The sequence below is a fragment of the Lactuca saligna genome, chromosome 2 (assembly GCF_052625555.1).
Source record: "Lactuca saligna cultivar CGN05327 chromosome 2, ASM5262555v1, whole genome shotgun sequence".
NCBI lineage: Eukaryota > Viridiplantae > Streptophyta > Magnoliopsida > Asterales > Asteraceae > Lactuca > Lactuca saligna.
Window position 1 is genome coordinate 55626088 of NC_136418.1, and position 15118 is coordinate 55641205.

The 15118-nt window shown below is 33.2% G+C and overlaps 1 protein-coding gene across 1 annotated transcript in view; it reads right to left on the bottom strand.

Moving 5' to 3' along the window:
* LOC145029736 (germacrene A synthase long form-like) overlaps nt 1–15118 on the bottom strand; it is a 31801-nt gene that overhangs the window by 15057 nt on the left and 1626 nt on the right. Inside the window, exons 2-5 of the mRNA XM_078978212.1 lie at nt 8337–8712; nt 8041–8259; nt 7622–7760; nt 7284–7532 (exon numbers count right to left, since the gene is read on the bottom strand). Of these exons, the coding sequence (XP_078834338.1) occupies nt 7284–7532; nt 7622–7760; nt 8041–8259; nt 8337–8712 (983 nt within the window). The remainder of the gene's footprint in view (nt 1–7283; nt 7533–7621; nt 7761–8040; nt 8260–8336; nt 8713–15118) is intronic.

A 15118-nucleotide genomic window follows, 5' to 3' on the forward strand; every position in this document is an offset into this window, starting at 1 on the left:
CATTGCAATTAGAGGGGACATAAAAATTCCCAGTGTCTGATTTTGACAGCAGCATGGAAGGTGGTAGCACCTGCCCCTGCAACGTTGAGGATTACAAATGGCCGTCAGGGCCGGAGTGAGGTGCCAGTTGCGAAGAGTAGAGCTTTTCAGATGACAGCCGAGGAGGCGCGAGTGACTCCTGTGTGGTGACGGGTATGTATCTTCCTTTCATCTCTTTATTTGTTATGAATTGTTTCTTATGGTTATATGTTTTATATAGGATCATTCTTAGTGATCGGCATTTCAGATATAGTCTTGTTTGATTCGGGGGCTACCCGATCATTTGTTTCGCTTGCGCTTAGCAAAAGGTTTAGCAAAGATCCGTGGGAGCTGGATTTCCAACTTGAGGTTGAGATAGCTTATGATAGGACCATCAGGGTCGCGAGAGTGCATAAGGGGTGTTCGCTTCGGTTATTTGATGAGCAGTTTTCGGTAGACTTGGTTCCTATTCTTCTACGAGGGAACAAGGTTATAGTAGGTATGGATTGGCTGAGCCCCAATGGGGAAGTGATTGATTGTGAACTGCAGTTAGTGAGGGTTCACACTCCTAGTGGGGGAGAGTTATTGATTCAGGGCAAGAGGCCACAACGCGGACCGACTCTTTGTTCAGCAGTGGGAGCGAGGTGCTACTTTTAGCAGGGTTGCACGAGGTTCGTCGCCTATGTTTTAGATGCCCGGGAGAAGGGTAAGATGAAAGTTGAAGATGTTCCGGTAGTGCGAGACTACCCACCAGGAGGATTTTCCTGGGATACCTCTAGAGAGATAGGTTGAGTTTAGGATTGATCTAGTTCTTGGTGCGGCTCCGATAGCCAAGGCACCATATCGGTTGGCTCCTCCAGAGATGCAGGAGTTGTCTACGCAGCTGCATGAGCTACTAGACAAGGGTTTTATCAGGATGAGCAGTTCACCTTGTGGAGCCCCGATCCTGTTAGTGAAGAAGAAGGATGGATCACACCGTATGTGTATAGACTATCGGGAGTTGAATAAGTGGACAGTGAAGAATCGTTACCCACTTCTGAGGATAGACGACCTATTTAATCAACTTCAGGGAGCGTCTTGGTTTTCAAAGATTGATTTGCGCTCCGGGTATCATCAGATGTGGGTCAGAGGTGAAGATGTGCAAAAGACTGCTTTTAGGACCCACTATGGTAAATATGAGTTTGTGGTGATGCCGTTTGGGCTCACCAATGCTCCAACCGCGTTCATGGATCTCATGAACCGCGTATGCAGACCAATGTTGGATCGGTCTGTGATAGTGTTTATCGACAACATCTTGGTCGATTCCAAGACTCAGGAGCAGTACGAGGAGCACCTAAGGGAGGTGCTAGAGACTTTGAGCAGGGAGAGGCTTTTCGCGAAGTTCTCCAAGTGTGAGTTCTTGTTGCACGAAGTGCAGTTCCTTGGGCACCTCGTTAACCAGAAGGGTATTCTAGTAGATCCGGCCAAGATAGAGTCCGTAATGCAGTGGGAGGTCCCGAGGTCTCCATCTGAGATTCGAAGCTTCCTAGGTTTGGCAGGGTACTACAGGAGATTCACTCAAGATTTCTCCAAGATAGCATTTCTACTCACCCGACTGACTAGGAAGTCGGTAGTGTTTCGTTGGGGGCCTAAGCAGCAGGCAACATTTGAGACCCTCAGACAGCGATTGTGTGAGGCACCTATTCTTACCCTGCCAGATGGAGTGGATGACTTTGTAGTCTATTGTGACGCTTCTATCACAGGAATGGGAGTAGTGTTGATGCAGCGAGGGCATGTGATAGGGTATGCCTTCAGACAGTTGAAGCCTCACGAGGCAAACTATCTAACGCCCGATTTAGAGCTAGGGGCAGTGGTGTTTGCCCTAAAGATTTGGAGACATTACATGTATGGGGTCCATTGTACCATTTACACGGATCACAAAAGTTTGAGGTACCTCATGGATCAGCCGAATTTGAACATGAGGCAGCGCAGATGGTTAGACGTGGTAAAGGATTATGATTGTGAGATCCTCTATCACCCAGGTAATGCCAATGTAGTGGCCGACGCCCTGAGCCGTAAGGCGGTAGCATCCCCGATCAGAGATTGCTCCCTTGTTGGAGTAGATTAGAAAGGCACAGGTTGAGGGCCTGAAGGAGGCGAGGCAAAAGTGTGAGAGGATTGTAGGCTACGTGGCTTCCTTTGACTATGACAATCGAGGATTTTTGACCCTTCATGGGAGAGTGTGGGTACCGTACTGGGGTAGAGTACAACAGGTGTTGATGGATGAGGCCCATAAGTCTCGTTTCTCCATCCACCTAGGGGCGACGAAGATGTATAGAGATCTCCGACCTGATTATTGGCGGCCTTGCATGAAGCGGGATGTAGCTTGGTATGTAGAGAGATACCCGACCTGCAGGAAGGTCAAGGCGGAATACTAGAGGCCCCACAACAAGATGCAACCATTAGACATTCCCGTGTGGAAATGGGAGGATATCACTATGGACTTCATCACTAAGCTCCCCAGGACCGCACATGAAGTTGATTCGATTTGGGTCGTAGTGGATCGGATGACTAAGAGCGTGCATTTCATACCGATCCAGGAGAGTATATTGGCTGAGAAGCTAGCCGATATTTATGTGCGCGAGGTAGTGGCACGGCATGGAGTGCATGTATCAGTAGTATCAGATCGATACGTCCGGTTCAATTCCAGGTTTTGGAAGCAATTTCATGATGAGATAGGGACTCGTCTTCATTTCAACACTGTTTTCCACCCTCAGACGGGTGGGCAGAGTGTGAGGACGATTCAGACTCTTGAGGACATGCTTTGGGCATGTGTCCTAGATTTCGGTGGCAGTTGGGATACGTATCTTCTATTAGCGGAATTTTTGTATAACAACAGTTACCACGCTAGCATTTACCGCCCGCCTTTCGAGATGCTCTACGGGAGGAAGTGTAGGACCCCGATTTGATGGGGCGAGGTCGGTCAGCGAGTCATCGGGAGCACTGAGGTGGTGCTCAAGACTACATAGTTGATCTAGCAGGTCCGTAGTAGAATGCAGATTGCACAGAGTCGGCAGAAGAGTTACGCCAACAGGAGGCATTCGGACTTGGAGTTTCAGGTGGGAGATATGGTCCTCTTGAAGGTATAACCCTGGAAGGGTGTCATCAGATTCCGAAAGCGGGGCAAGCTGGGCCCCATATTCATTAGTCCGTTTAGGGTTTTAGCCCGAGTGGGCCGAGTTGGTTACTGTTTGGATCTTCCAGTAGAGCTCAACCAGATCCACAACACTTTTCATGTTTCTTAGTTGCGAAAGCGTTTGGTGGACGAGTCAACAGTTGTACCATTGGAGGATATTCTGGTTGATAGTAGCCTGAATTACATCGAGAGACCCATTGCAATTTTGGATCGGAAGATGAAGGCCTTGAGGAACAAGGTGGTTCAGCTAGTGAAGGTGCAGTGGCAGCACTGGAAGGGTTCAGAGTGGACGTGGGAGTCTGAGGAGGAAATGTGGGAGCATTATACGGATTTGTTTTTAGATTAAGTAGCAACAAACTTCAAGGAAGAAGTCTGATTCAAGTGGGGGTGAATTGTAACTCCCGTCTCTTGAGGTATTAATTATTTAATTTTTCTTCAATTATAGTTGGGCCTAATATGGAAGGAAAAGAATATTCGTTTTTGGTTTATGCACTTAGGCCAAGTATTGGGTAGCCCATAAGACGTACGCTGGGCGTAGCCTGGATGTACGTAGGGCGTAATGGACCGTGATGGAATTGGGGATGCGCATACTTACACGCAGCGTACCATTAGGTATGCGCAACGTAAGTGAGCAGATAAGAAAACCCTAATTTAAGGGTTTAAGACCTATATAAACCCCATTATAGCCTCCCTCTAGATTCTTACTAACCTCCTCACCCCCAAAGAAACCCTAATATGTCCTTACTTTCTCTTTTGTGTTATTTTGCTCCTTGGGAGGGTTTTAGTGAGAAAGAAGTTGTGAAGAAGGAAAGCAAAGGTTGGAGAAGAAGCTTGAGCTCAGAGATCCGGTCTAGACTCACTCTTTTTCACCAAAAGAAGGTATAAAGCACTAAACATTCTTCCTCATTTGCTAGATCTAGAGTTATTGAAGTTTTGGATCTTGATCATGGAGTTTCGTTTTTTTAGCTTAGTATTGCCATCGTTTAGGCTCAAAGCACCTCATTAGCAATGAAGTTTCAACCTTGGAAGTTTGCATGAGGCCATGCAAGAGATCTAGTCATTTCTATGGAATTAGGATATTACTTTTTGAAGTTTGAGCCTTTTTGAGTTACCCAAGCCATCAAGCAAGCAACATAACAACTTAGGAAAGAGAATAAGACATGGATCTGAATTTAGCTTCTGAATCGAAGGATTAAGCACTTAATAAGAAGTTGGCTTAACTGGGTTGTACGTTGGGCGTACAAGGAGGTACGCACGGTGTACAAGCCAGCAGCCAATACGCTCAGCGTACCTTGGGGTACGCCCCACGTATGCAGGTAGTTTAGGCTTCGAGCATTTGGGCCTCGGTGTGGGATGTGCTTTGGACTTAGAATCTTTGGACCTTAGGAGTCATTAGAAGCCAATGAATATAGGCCTTTTTTAGGTGTTGGGCCTAGAGTATGGCCCAATAAAGTGATTTGGGCCCAATGTAGAAAATGGGTGCCATTAGTGGGCCTTTAGTTGGCTATTAGAGGACTTAGAAAGAATTGAGGGTTGGGTCATGTTTGTGAGCCACACTATAGCAGGGGTAGAATGGTCATTTTACCCTGAGGTTTGTTATCAGCATTTGATTTTGTATTTTTGGGATTTGTAGCCGAGGAATTCCGGAACGGTAGTCAGATAGTATCAGATTTAGCATCTCAGCAGCCAGTGTTACGAGGTGAGTTTTCCTTCCAGTAGGAACGGGTCTACGGTCACAATGTCGGTCCGTTTAGTTAGCAGTAGTTCCGGACCTCGGTCCGATGTAGTAGTTAGAGTGCTTGACGTCTTTGTGATTCACACATGTTTTGTGTTATGTGTTCCGGAATCTGGTCTGATGCAGTGTGTAGTATATGTGTTCATGCTAGCTGATATGTTTATGCTATGCTATGTTTAGTCAGTTTCCGGACTTCGGTCTGATGCAGGGGACAAGATCCCAATCAGTTCCGGACTTTAGTCCGATGCAATTTTAAACTTCTGTCCGATGAAGGGGACAAGGTCCCAGTCAGTTTCGGACTTCGGTCCGGTGCAGTTTCCGGACATCGGTCCGATGTAGAGGGCAAGGCCATAGTTAGTTTCGGAACTTGGTTCAATGTAGTTTCCGGATATCGGCCTGATGCAGTGGACAAGGCCCAATAGTTGTTTATATGTTATTGTATGGTATGTGGTAGTTTAGGGGAGCTCACTAAGCTTTGTGCTTACAATTTCAGTTTTTGGTTTCAGGTACTTCCGCTAGCAAAGGGAAGAGCTCGGGTTGATGACATCACACACACCACCGCTTCATTTTTATCCTGAGAGTTTTATTCAGATATTTTGATATGATTGATACAGTTTTTGCTTTGACACAATTACTATGACTTTTGAGTTACTTATTCCATGGTTCTTATTATGTATGACATTCGTTGATGTGATTTTTAGTAATATTAAAACAAAAAATTTTGGGTCATATTTTGGGTCGTTACACTTGATTATTGGTTTTTGTGCAATTCATAAGTTCATATATTTTTTTCATATGAATTTAGTTTTTTATTTTTCATTTGCTAATGAATTATTAAATTCTAAACTACAATTGGATTTGTTTCCACAGAAGTTGATGCTTGAAGAATGAACCACAAAATTGAAAGTGATTCTTAGCAACATTGTTCTTTTAGAATGTATTAGTATCTTTGTTAGATTTGGATGTTATTTTTTCCGATTTGAAAGTTTTTTTAGTCTTATTTTTAAACAATAAATGTAATTCTTAGCAATTGATATCCGTATTCTTAGGAATTAATGCAATTTGTGTTTTTATTCTTCAATTGATGGTTCCATAATTTGTTATTTTACAAGAAGTTTTTAAAGTCACGATCAAGAAATAGGTTCAACAATATTCTTATTATTTTATAGTTAAGAATATTTTTATTTTTGAATATACTCATAAACATATTATGTCAGAATGTACGAACTAAAAGAATTATAATTCGTTAAATCGGATTTTTAAATTTAATAAAATCTATGATCCCTTAAAATATGCAATTTTCTTTTAATAAATTTATATTAATTGACTAAAATACCATTGTAGTTAAATAAGATGAATTTGTCAGTTATATTAAATTCAATAATATGTATTAATCAATTTCTTAAAATAAGTAAAATGATTGGCCCACAATCATTCTTATATCTATATAATAATTAGTAAGAATACAATAACCTAAGCATGTGTGTGTGTGTGTGTATATATATATATATATATATATATATATATATATATATATACATACATACATACATACATTAGGTTATAGCGTGTGGAAACCATGGTCAATACATTTAAAATTATAAATGTCAAAAAAAAAACCTAAGATATTATCGATTGTAAGTAATTATGATTTAATTTGTTAAGCAAAATAAGCATAATAATGTTATTAGGATATGATTATGTATTTTCAAATTTTGAATTGAATTCAATTTATTACTAAAAAAGGAAATAATAAATTTCATAGAAAAATATCACGTGTCAAAGAGACATTCTAAAAAACTGACACGTGTGATTTTTAGGTTTCATATATATATATATATATATATATATATATATATATATATATATATATATATATATATATATATATATATATATATATATAAAATAATAAATGTAAAAAAAACACAAGATATTATCGATTTTAAGTAATTATGAATTAATTTGTTAAGCATAATAAACATAATAATGTTATTAGGATATGATTGTATATTTTCAAAGTTTGAATTGAATTTAATTTTTTACAAAAAAGGAAATAATAAAAATCATAGAAAAATGTCACGTGTGCAAGAGCTAGGCATTCTATAAAACTGATACATGTTATTTTTAGGTTTAGTTTATTAGAAGGGTTTATATATATATATATATATATATATATATATATATATATATATATATATATATATATATATATATATATATATATATATGCTTGATTAAGAAACATGGTTTAAAGAAATAATATTAACTTTCTCCATTTAGTCTTATTTTTTTCACAAATTTCTCCAAGTTAAAATTTTAGAACATTATTTATCCAAGTTCATTTGGTTGTACCTGGAAAGTTTGCACATCGTCTTGGAGCCTTGAAATTAACTCCGAAGCTTTTAGAATTTTAGGATGTGTTTCATACCAAGCAAGAGCCTCTTCATCTGCAATTGCACCCATTCCCACCAAAGCTGATTTTGAAATAACATTATAAGCCGAAGTAATCAATCCATTCTTCATATACTCAGCAAATGTCGCCACATAACCATTGTGTAACCACTCCGCCTCTTCAAGATACCCTCTTGCTATTTCTTGAAACTGGTTTCATAAGAAAAAGTCTCAGTCCCAATATACATTTTAGTATATCTGGCGAATTAATAAAGATAAAAGGTATCCTGATATTGTACTGCTTGTTTTGATGCGTGGACACTAAACACTCTCTCTTCCTTTGAGTATTCTTTCTCGAGATCATCGTACTCGTTAAGCAGAATTTTGTAGAACGGTTGGATATATCCGGGAAGCTGATCAATAGCACTAATTTCCCACCTACACGCCAAAACTATGTTAAAATGAATCTATTTGTACATGAAAAGGATTCAACAGCCACTCAACTAGCATATACAACAATGTCCCAGAAACATCATGCGAAATGTGAATCACTACACAACCGTTAATTATATAGCTGAGATAATGCGAGATGTAAATCAGATACCACCCAGACCTAATTGTTGTATGTCATCGGGTAAAAATGACTCTATTTGATACATTAAAGATAAAACTTGAGGTTTTATTGCATTTAAATACCTATTAATCACGTTTAAAATACCTATTAATCGCGTCTGTGATCGATCGGATCTCGTCAATTGTAGCGTATGCATCATATGTGTCGTCTAAAACCACCAAGAACAACGTGATTTTTGTGCCTATGATACGTGCCCGAGAGTAATAAGGCTCAAAATATAACCCCAAAATCCACAAGTATATCTCCGGCACTCTATCTCTTACATAAGGGACATGTGTCCGAAAGTCCATATCTTTCCACCACCTAAAGCACAAATCAAATTATCTTCATCAATTTGAAACAAATTAATTGGCCAAGTCATAGTTCTAAATGAAACCTACTGTGAGACGATACGAAGTTCTTCCTTTTGTTGTAATTGCAAATAGTTAAAGTGGACTTTAGCTAGCTTTACAACTGACTCAAGGTTGGAAAAGTCTTCTTCATGTGTGTTAAAATATAGTCGTGCCTCCACCATTGGCATCCCAGTGTGGAAGGATCTCTTCAAGACTTGATTCACTTGGCGTGCAAGATCACCATCTAGCATGCTTACGATTCTTTTAAGTTGAGCCTCAGTAAATGCCAAAGCTTCATCTAAGAGATCTTCGCCATGTAGCCTCAAGTGAGCTGATTCATATAAACTCAACATGCCCTTCACGTCTTTTGTGACATCGTTCGTAAATGTACCCGTATTGTTGTCCTTGAACTTTTTGAATACGTCTGCATAAGACATGTAACTGGTTGTTAGACTAGATTGGACTAGATTAAAGTAAATCAAAGTGATTGAGTTGGGACAAACATTCTATGCTTTTTCTTTATTATGAGGATGGAAAGGGTGTTTACGGTGTGACCCACAACGAGTCTTTAGCTCATAGTTTTAAACAAAAAATGGTACTTGTAACTAGATTTAACTGGATTACAGACCTAGATTGAACTCTATTGGACAATTTTTTTTTAAATTTATTTTTGATAATGCATATAAAGAGGTATTATGTCTTTTTTCTTAAACAAACCGCATGGAGTGATGGTTGCATGTTTTTCACATTTTTGGGTGACCAAACAAAATATTATAGGTTTTTGTCTCATTAATGATGTTATTTTAGACGTGGAAATTATATAAATCTATACTATACAATAAAAAAGACATTTTTCCGTATTTAAATATTTAATGATTTTTCAGTTTCTTTGGAATAATGATTATAAATTCTATTAATATTATTAAATAAGTGTAACATCTAAGTTGTAATCATAAATCAACTAAACATCAATACTAAAATACCAACTTTTACTTATATTTATTTTTTATTACATTTAACTTATTAGTTTGGATATGCTTTTCATGTAAATCATTGTCAATTTAAACTCAAAATTTTTAAATAATTTATATAAAATACTTGAATTGTTAGTTTAAATATAACGTTTAAAAAGTTAACTTAAATAAATAATTTAAAAATAACTTTATACGACAAACTTAAAAGTAATATTATATAAAAAAAATTATATTATTACGTTTATAAACAAAACCAATGTTTGATATTTTAAATAATTATAATGATAAAAATTTAAATGTTAAACAACTATTTTTTATAAATAATTAATGACAACAACAATTATAAATAACATTAAATCATATACTATATTTAATTTTGTTCATAAGTAACATTTGAGTATATAACATTGAAAGATTAAAATTATATAGTTTTGATAGATGTTGACTTTATCATATAATTTAAAAAAATCAATGTTTTATATCAATTTAGTACAACAATTATTAAATTATTATACTATCAAAGTTAAGATAGTCATTTTTATATTATATATATATATATATATATATATATATATATATATATATATATATATATATATATATATTTTAATTATATACTAGAAAAGATTCTCCGGCGTTGTCGGGGTCGGAAGATATTGCTTTGTAAAGTAAAGTAGCATGTTGAATTGCATTGAGATAATTTAATAAAGGAAGATAAACAAAATTATCTAATTACATAAGTAAATAAATCTAAATCATTATTTCTTGCAATAAATGAGGAAAATAAATAAATGTTCTCACAAATTGAATTTTATTGCTATGTATGATAGTGGTCGGAAAACCAATCCAAAAAATATAGACGGTTGTTTTTTATCCGTTAATGTAATCATGGGTAAACCATATTGACCATTTATGTAATTTTGGCGGTGGTGATGACAGATGGTGGGTGGGTTTATGGTATATGGTATTGGGGGTGTATTTTCTAATAAATAAAACATTAATTTAAAATCAAAAAGAGAATGTTAAACATGGTAAACCATAGGGACCAATCGTGTAATTTTATCTAACAATAATAATAATAATGATGAGGGATTATTTCTGCCAAAAGATTAAATATTAATAATATGTAATAAAAGACTAGAGTTATAAAAAATTAAAACCAAAGTAAAAGGTTTATTTATGAACAAAAGCATAAATATGAAGAGTGAATTTTATAACTTAAGCAAAATTAACAAAAAGAGATGCATATATATATATATATATATATATATATATATATATATATATATATATATATATATATATATATATATATATATATATATATATATATATATGCTTTGTGCAAAGATATGCACATAGTAAGATATAAGACGATAGCTTCTCTTTTTAACACTTTCCACACTTCTAAAACTACTTACGGGCCTGTTTGTTTTGATGTGGTTCCTAATGATGAGGATAAAATAAAAATCAATCATTTAATGGTTTTGTTCCTAGTGATGAGATTAAATAAATAATTAAGTTAAAATGCAATTCTAATAAAAGAAAATCGAAAGTAATTAATGAATTTGAATACATATTTATAAATTTAAAATTTAAATTGAAAAAATTACAAAAATAGTACTCGTGGTTATCCAAATTATACGGTTTTAGTTCAAAATATTTTGTGGTGCGTTAATGGTTTAGTTTTCGATACTTTCTATGTTTTTAGTCCAAAATTATTAAATTTTACAATTTTGATGTTAACTTTTATTAAACTAACAATTTTATCATACGATCATTTATAAAAAAAAAAAAAAAAAACTAAAATGACAAGTTATGCATCTCTTCCTTTTAGTTTTATTCAATTATTTTATATTAATTCTTTTAATTAATTTTATTTTTTAATTCTTTTTAATGGATTAATTCTTTTTGATTCGATTATTAAATATTAATAAATATTATTTTTAATATATAATATTTATATATTAATAATAATTATTAGATTATTAATTTCATTTAATTATTTCTCTTTTAATTTCGATTAATTGTTTTTCATTGAATTATGATATAATAATAAATATAATTTTTAATAGAAAATATTTATGTAATAATAAATATTACTTTTAATATATAGTATTTATATATTAATACACATTTATCCATCATTTGGAGGATAACATATTTTTTTATAAATAATTTTGGTTTATTTTATTAATCATTTTATTAGTTTTTAAAATCAGCCAAAAAAGGTGGATTTTAATGCCATTGTTGAAAAGATTATAATCAAGTGTTGGACAACTATAATTTATTATTCGTTAAGTTTATTAATATCAACCAAACTTTTTTTAACAAACTTTAACACAATCACAACTGATGATCACTTTTTTTCCAAACAGTTACACAATTATAACAATCACAAACTTTTTTTCCAACAGTTACACAATTATAAGATGAATGTTGATTAGGCTATTTTTAGTTTATTATTTTTCAAGTTGAATGAACACATCTGGTTCTGTAGTTAGAACTCCATTTTTATATAGTTAATTAAATGATTTGATATTGCTTTGTTATTCTTTGTAGTCATTTTAGTTTTGTTATAACCTAATGTTTGATTTTTGACTCGGTTCATGTTGGCCGCTTGAATTGAGGCTACTTTGTTCTCGTTATTCGATTTGTAAAATTTGTAATTGTTTTATAAATTGATTCTAAGTGACACACATCAAGTTGGTTATGTGATGATATTAACTTCGGTATAAACTACAATTACATGTTTTTACGCTTTCGAGCTTGTGAGAAGTATTGAATGTTGTTGGAACATTCACACAAATCTTAATACGATTTTTCAATCTAGTTCTAGGAGCTTGTGTAGACTAGGTAAGTAGGGTTAGGTTTATTTTAAAGAGCGTGTTTTGATTACACAATTTGGTGAATGCAAGATGCTTGAGCTTGTTAGTATCTTCAAGTACCAATATAGACATAATTCAATTTGATATCAATTCATCATTAGCTTGCATCAATCAGGTAAATAGAACTCGAACCATATTGTTTTACTCTTCTTCTAGTATCTATTTGACTGTATTAGTTTACTTGTTTTCAAATTCACCATATTTACTTCTTATACCCTAGAATAAAATATGATTATTTTGGTGTGTTTATGGATTAAAACCCGATCCTTGAGGATCGATCCTGTGTTGCCACTGTTACTATTATTTTTAAATCATATGTGCAAATATGATTTATTGTTTGATGGATTCGACACCTATCAAACACCACACCTTCACATAGTCCGTCATTAGTGGGATGAGTGAGATTTTTTACAATAAATTAGGATAGTGGTGTTGTGTCCATAAAAAGAATTAATTCAATAAAAATAAAATTTAAATTTAAAATAAAAGAAATTAATATTCTAATGAAGTAATATTTATTAATATATAATAATCCAACAAAAAAATCAATGTGATAAAAAAATAAATTAAAAAAGAATTATTGAAAATAAATTAATAATCTCATATAAATAATATTTATTAATATAAATTGTCCTTTTAGAAAGACAAAACTACAAAAATGGTGGCTACGGTTATGCATTTTTTCTGGGTTTTTGTGCAAACCACTAAACTATTTGATTGATGGTTAGTTTGAACTAATTTGTTTGTGTTTTTGGTCTTTGTCCAAATTGAAAAGACTAAATTGTCCTTAAGTTAATTTTATGGTTTATCTAATTAAATTAAAGTTTTATTAAATTCAATTATTTGGCACACACCCAATCTCTCTCTCTCTCTCTCTCTCTCTCTATATATATATATATATATATATATATATATATATATATATATATATATATATATATATATATATATTCACGTTACTTTATTGCTTGATATTGTATAGATCGAAGGAGGAGCCAACAAATGAGTTTGCGTTCTTTGTTTCTACTTTTCTTATAGTAAGAATAAATTTATGTAATTGATCGATTACAATCATTTATTGTAATCATGAAATCGTGAAGTTCTTAAAGCTAATCAATCTGTGTGAATTCCTCCCGTTATTAAGATTTCAACTTCCATTTTTTATTTTAGTTTCATAATGGTGGATTCCTTCCTACTTTCAACATTTCGTAGTCCAAATTCGATTTTCAGTTTCGCGTTGTTGGTCTTCATCAAAGATCGATCTCGATGGTGGATGATGGTGATAACTGATCTTCTTCATTAACATCGATATAGATTTAGGTTTCTTTGAGAAAGGTATTTGATTATATTGTGCAAAAAGGGATTCATTCTTGGCAAGATCTTGAAGGTAATCAATTTGTGTTAATCCTCCTTTTGTTTCATCGAATAGACATCCTTAAAGGCCATGCATTTTTTATGCGAATGGACTAAAAATGTTCCAACCTTAAAGGGCGATTATCCAATATAGCCTTGGTTACTTTGTTGCTTATACCTATTTTAATGAAGATGGAAAACAATGAAGTTTGTGTGTGTGTATCTGTGTGGTTTTGTAGCTATCAGAATCGATGGGTCTATACGAAGTTGGTGGAAATTGAAACAGGGTCAATTAGGTCTTGGAAATGGAATAACAAAAGTATGTGTGTGATATATGTACGCTTTGAGTTGTAGTTCCATTATGTGTGGTTTATTTAAATTTTGGGTGTGCATATCTATATATAAAATATTTATTTGGTTTTATTAAAAGGAAGAATATGTTATGAACAAAGATGATGGATGAATATATATATATATATATATATATATATATATATATATATATATATATATATATATATATATATATATATATAGAGAGAGAGAGAGAGAGAGAGAGAGAGAAAGATGGGGTATATAGACCTTTATATATATATATATATATATATATATATATATATATATATATATATATATTTATATAAAGAAAAATGAATATTAAATATTATAAAGGCAATTTTGTAATTTCAATTTATGGATAGGCCAAATCCACATACAAACATGGTTAAAATGACCATCAATCCAAAAAATTTATAGTTTTGACAAAATCCAAAAAAATACATACCATATGGACCATATATATATATATATATATATATATATATATATATATATATATATATATATATATATGCAATTTTGTCTTTTTAAAATGATAATTTTACATTTAGAGATCAATATTATAGGAAATCGTTAGAGAAAATAAAGGTGGTCGGAGAGAGAGAGAGAGAGAGAGAGAGAGAGAGAGAGAGAGAGAGAGAGAGAGAGAGAGAGAGAGAGAGAGAGAGAGAGAGAGAGAGAGAGAGAGAGAGAGAACATGTGGGGTGGGTGGGACAATTTTTTTATTTTTAATTAATAAATTATTAAAAAATACAACAAAGAAATAAAAGGGCAAAACAGTCATTTCAAGTTATCGAATAACCAAAACCATAAGAATTTCTTAATTTTTAGGATCAAAACCACAAAAAATTGTTCATTTTGGACATTCCACAACGATAAGGACCAAATTTGCAATTTTGTCTTTTAAAAAAGTAAATAACTAAGGCCCTATTTGATATACATCTGACCGAGTCAAGTCAGACATTTTTGGATGACTCGGTCAGCTAGCAAGGTCTGAGTGAGAAATAGATGGAAGGTAGTAGGAATCGAACCTATGACCTTAGATTTACAAAGTCATATCTTTTCCACTATGCTAGAAGGTTTTTTGGATTATATTTGCTCAAATACTTTATATAATGTGTAACGCTGGTTATTATTAGTAGTAGTATTATTTGTATTATTATTATTATTATTATTATTATTATTATTATTATCCTTATTGTTATTATTATTATTATTATTATTATTATTATTATTATTATTATTATTATTATTATTATTGTTATTATTATATCGC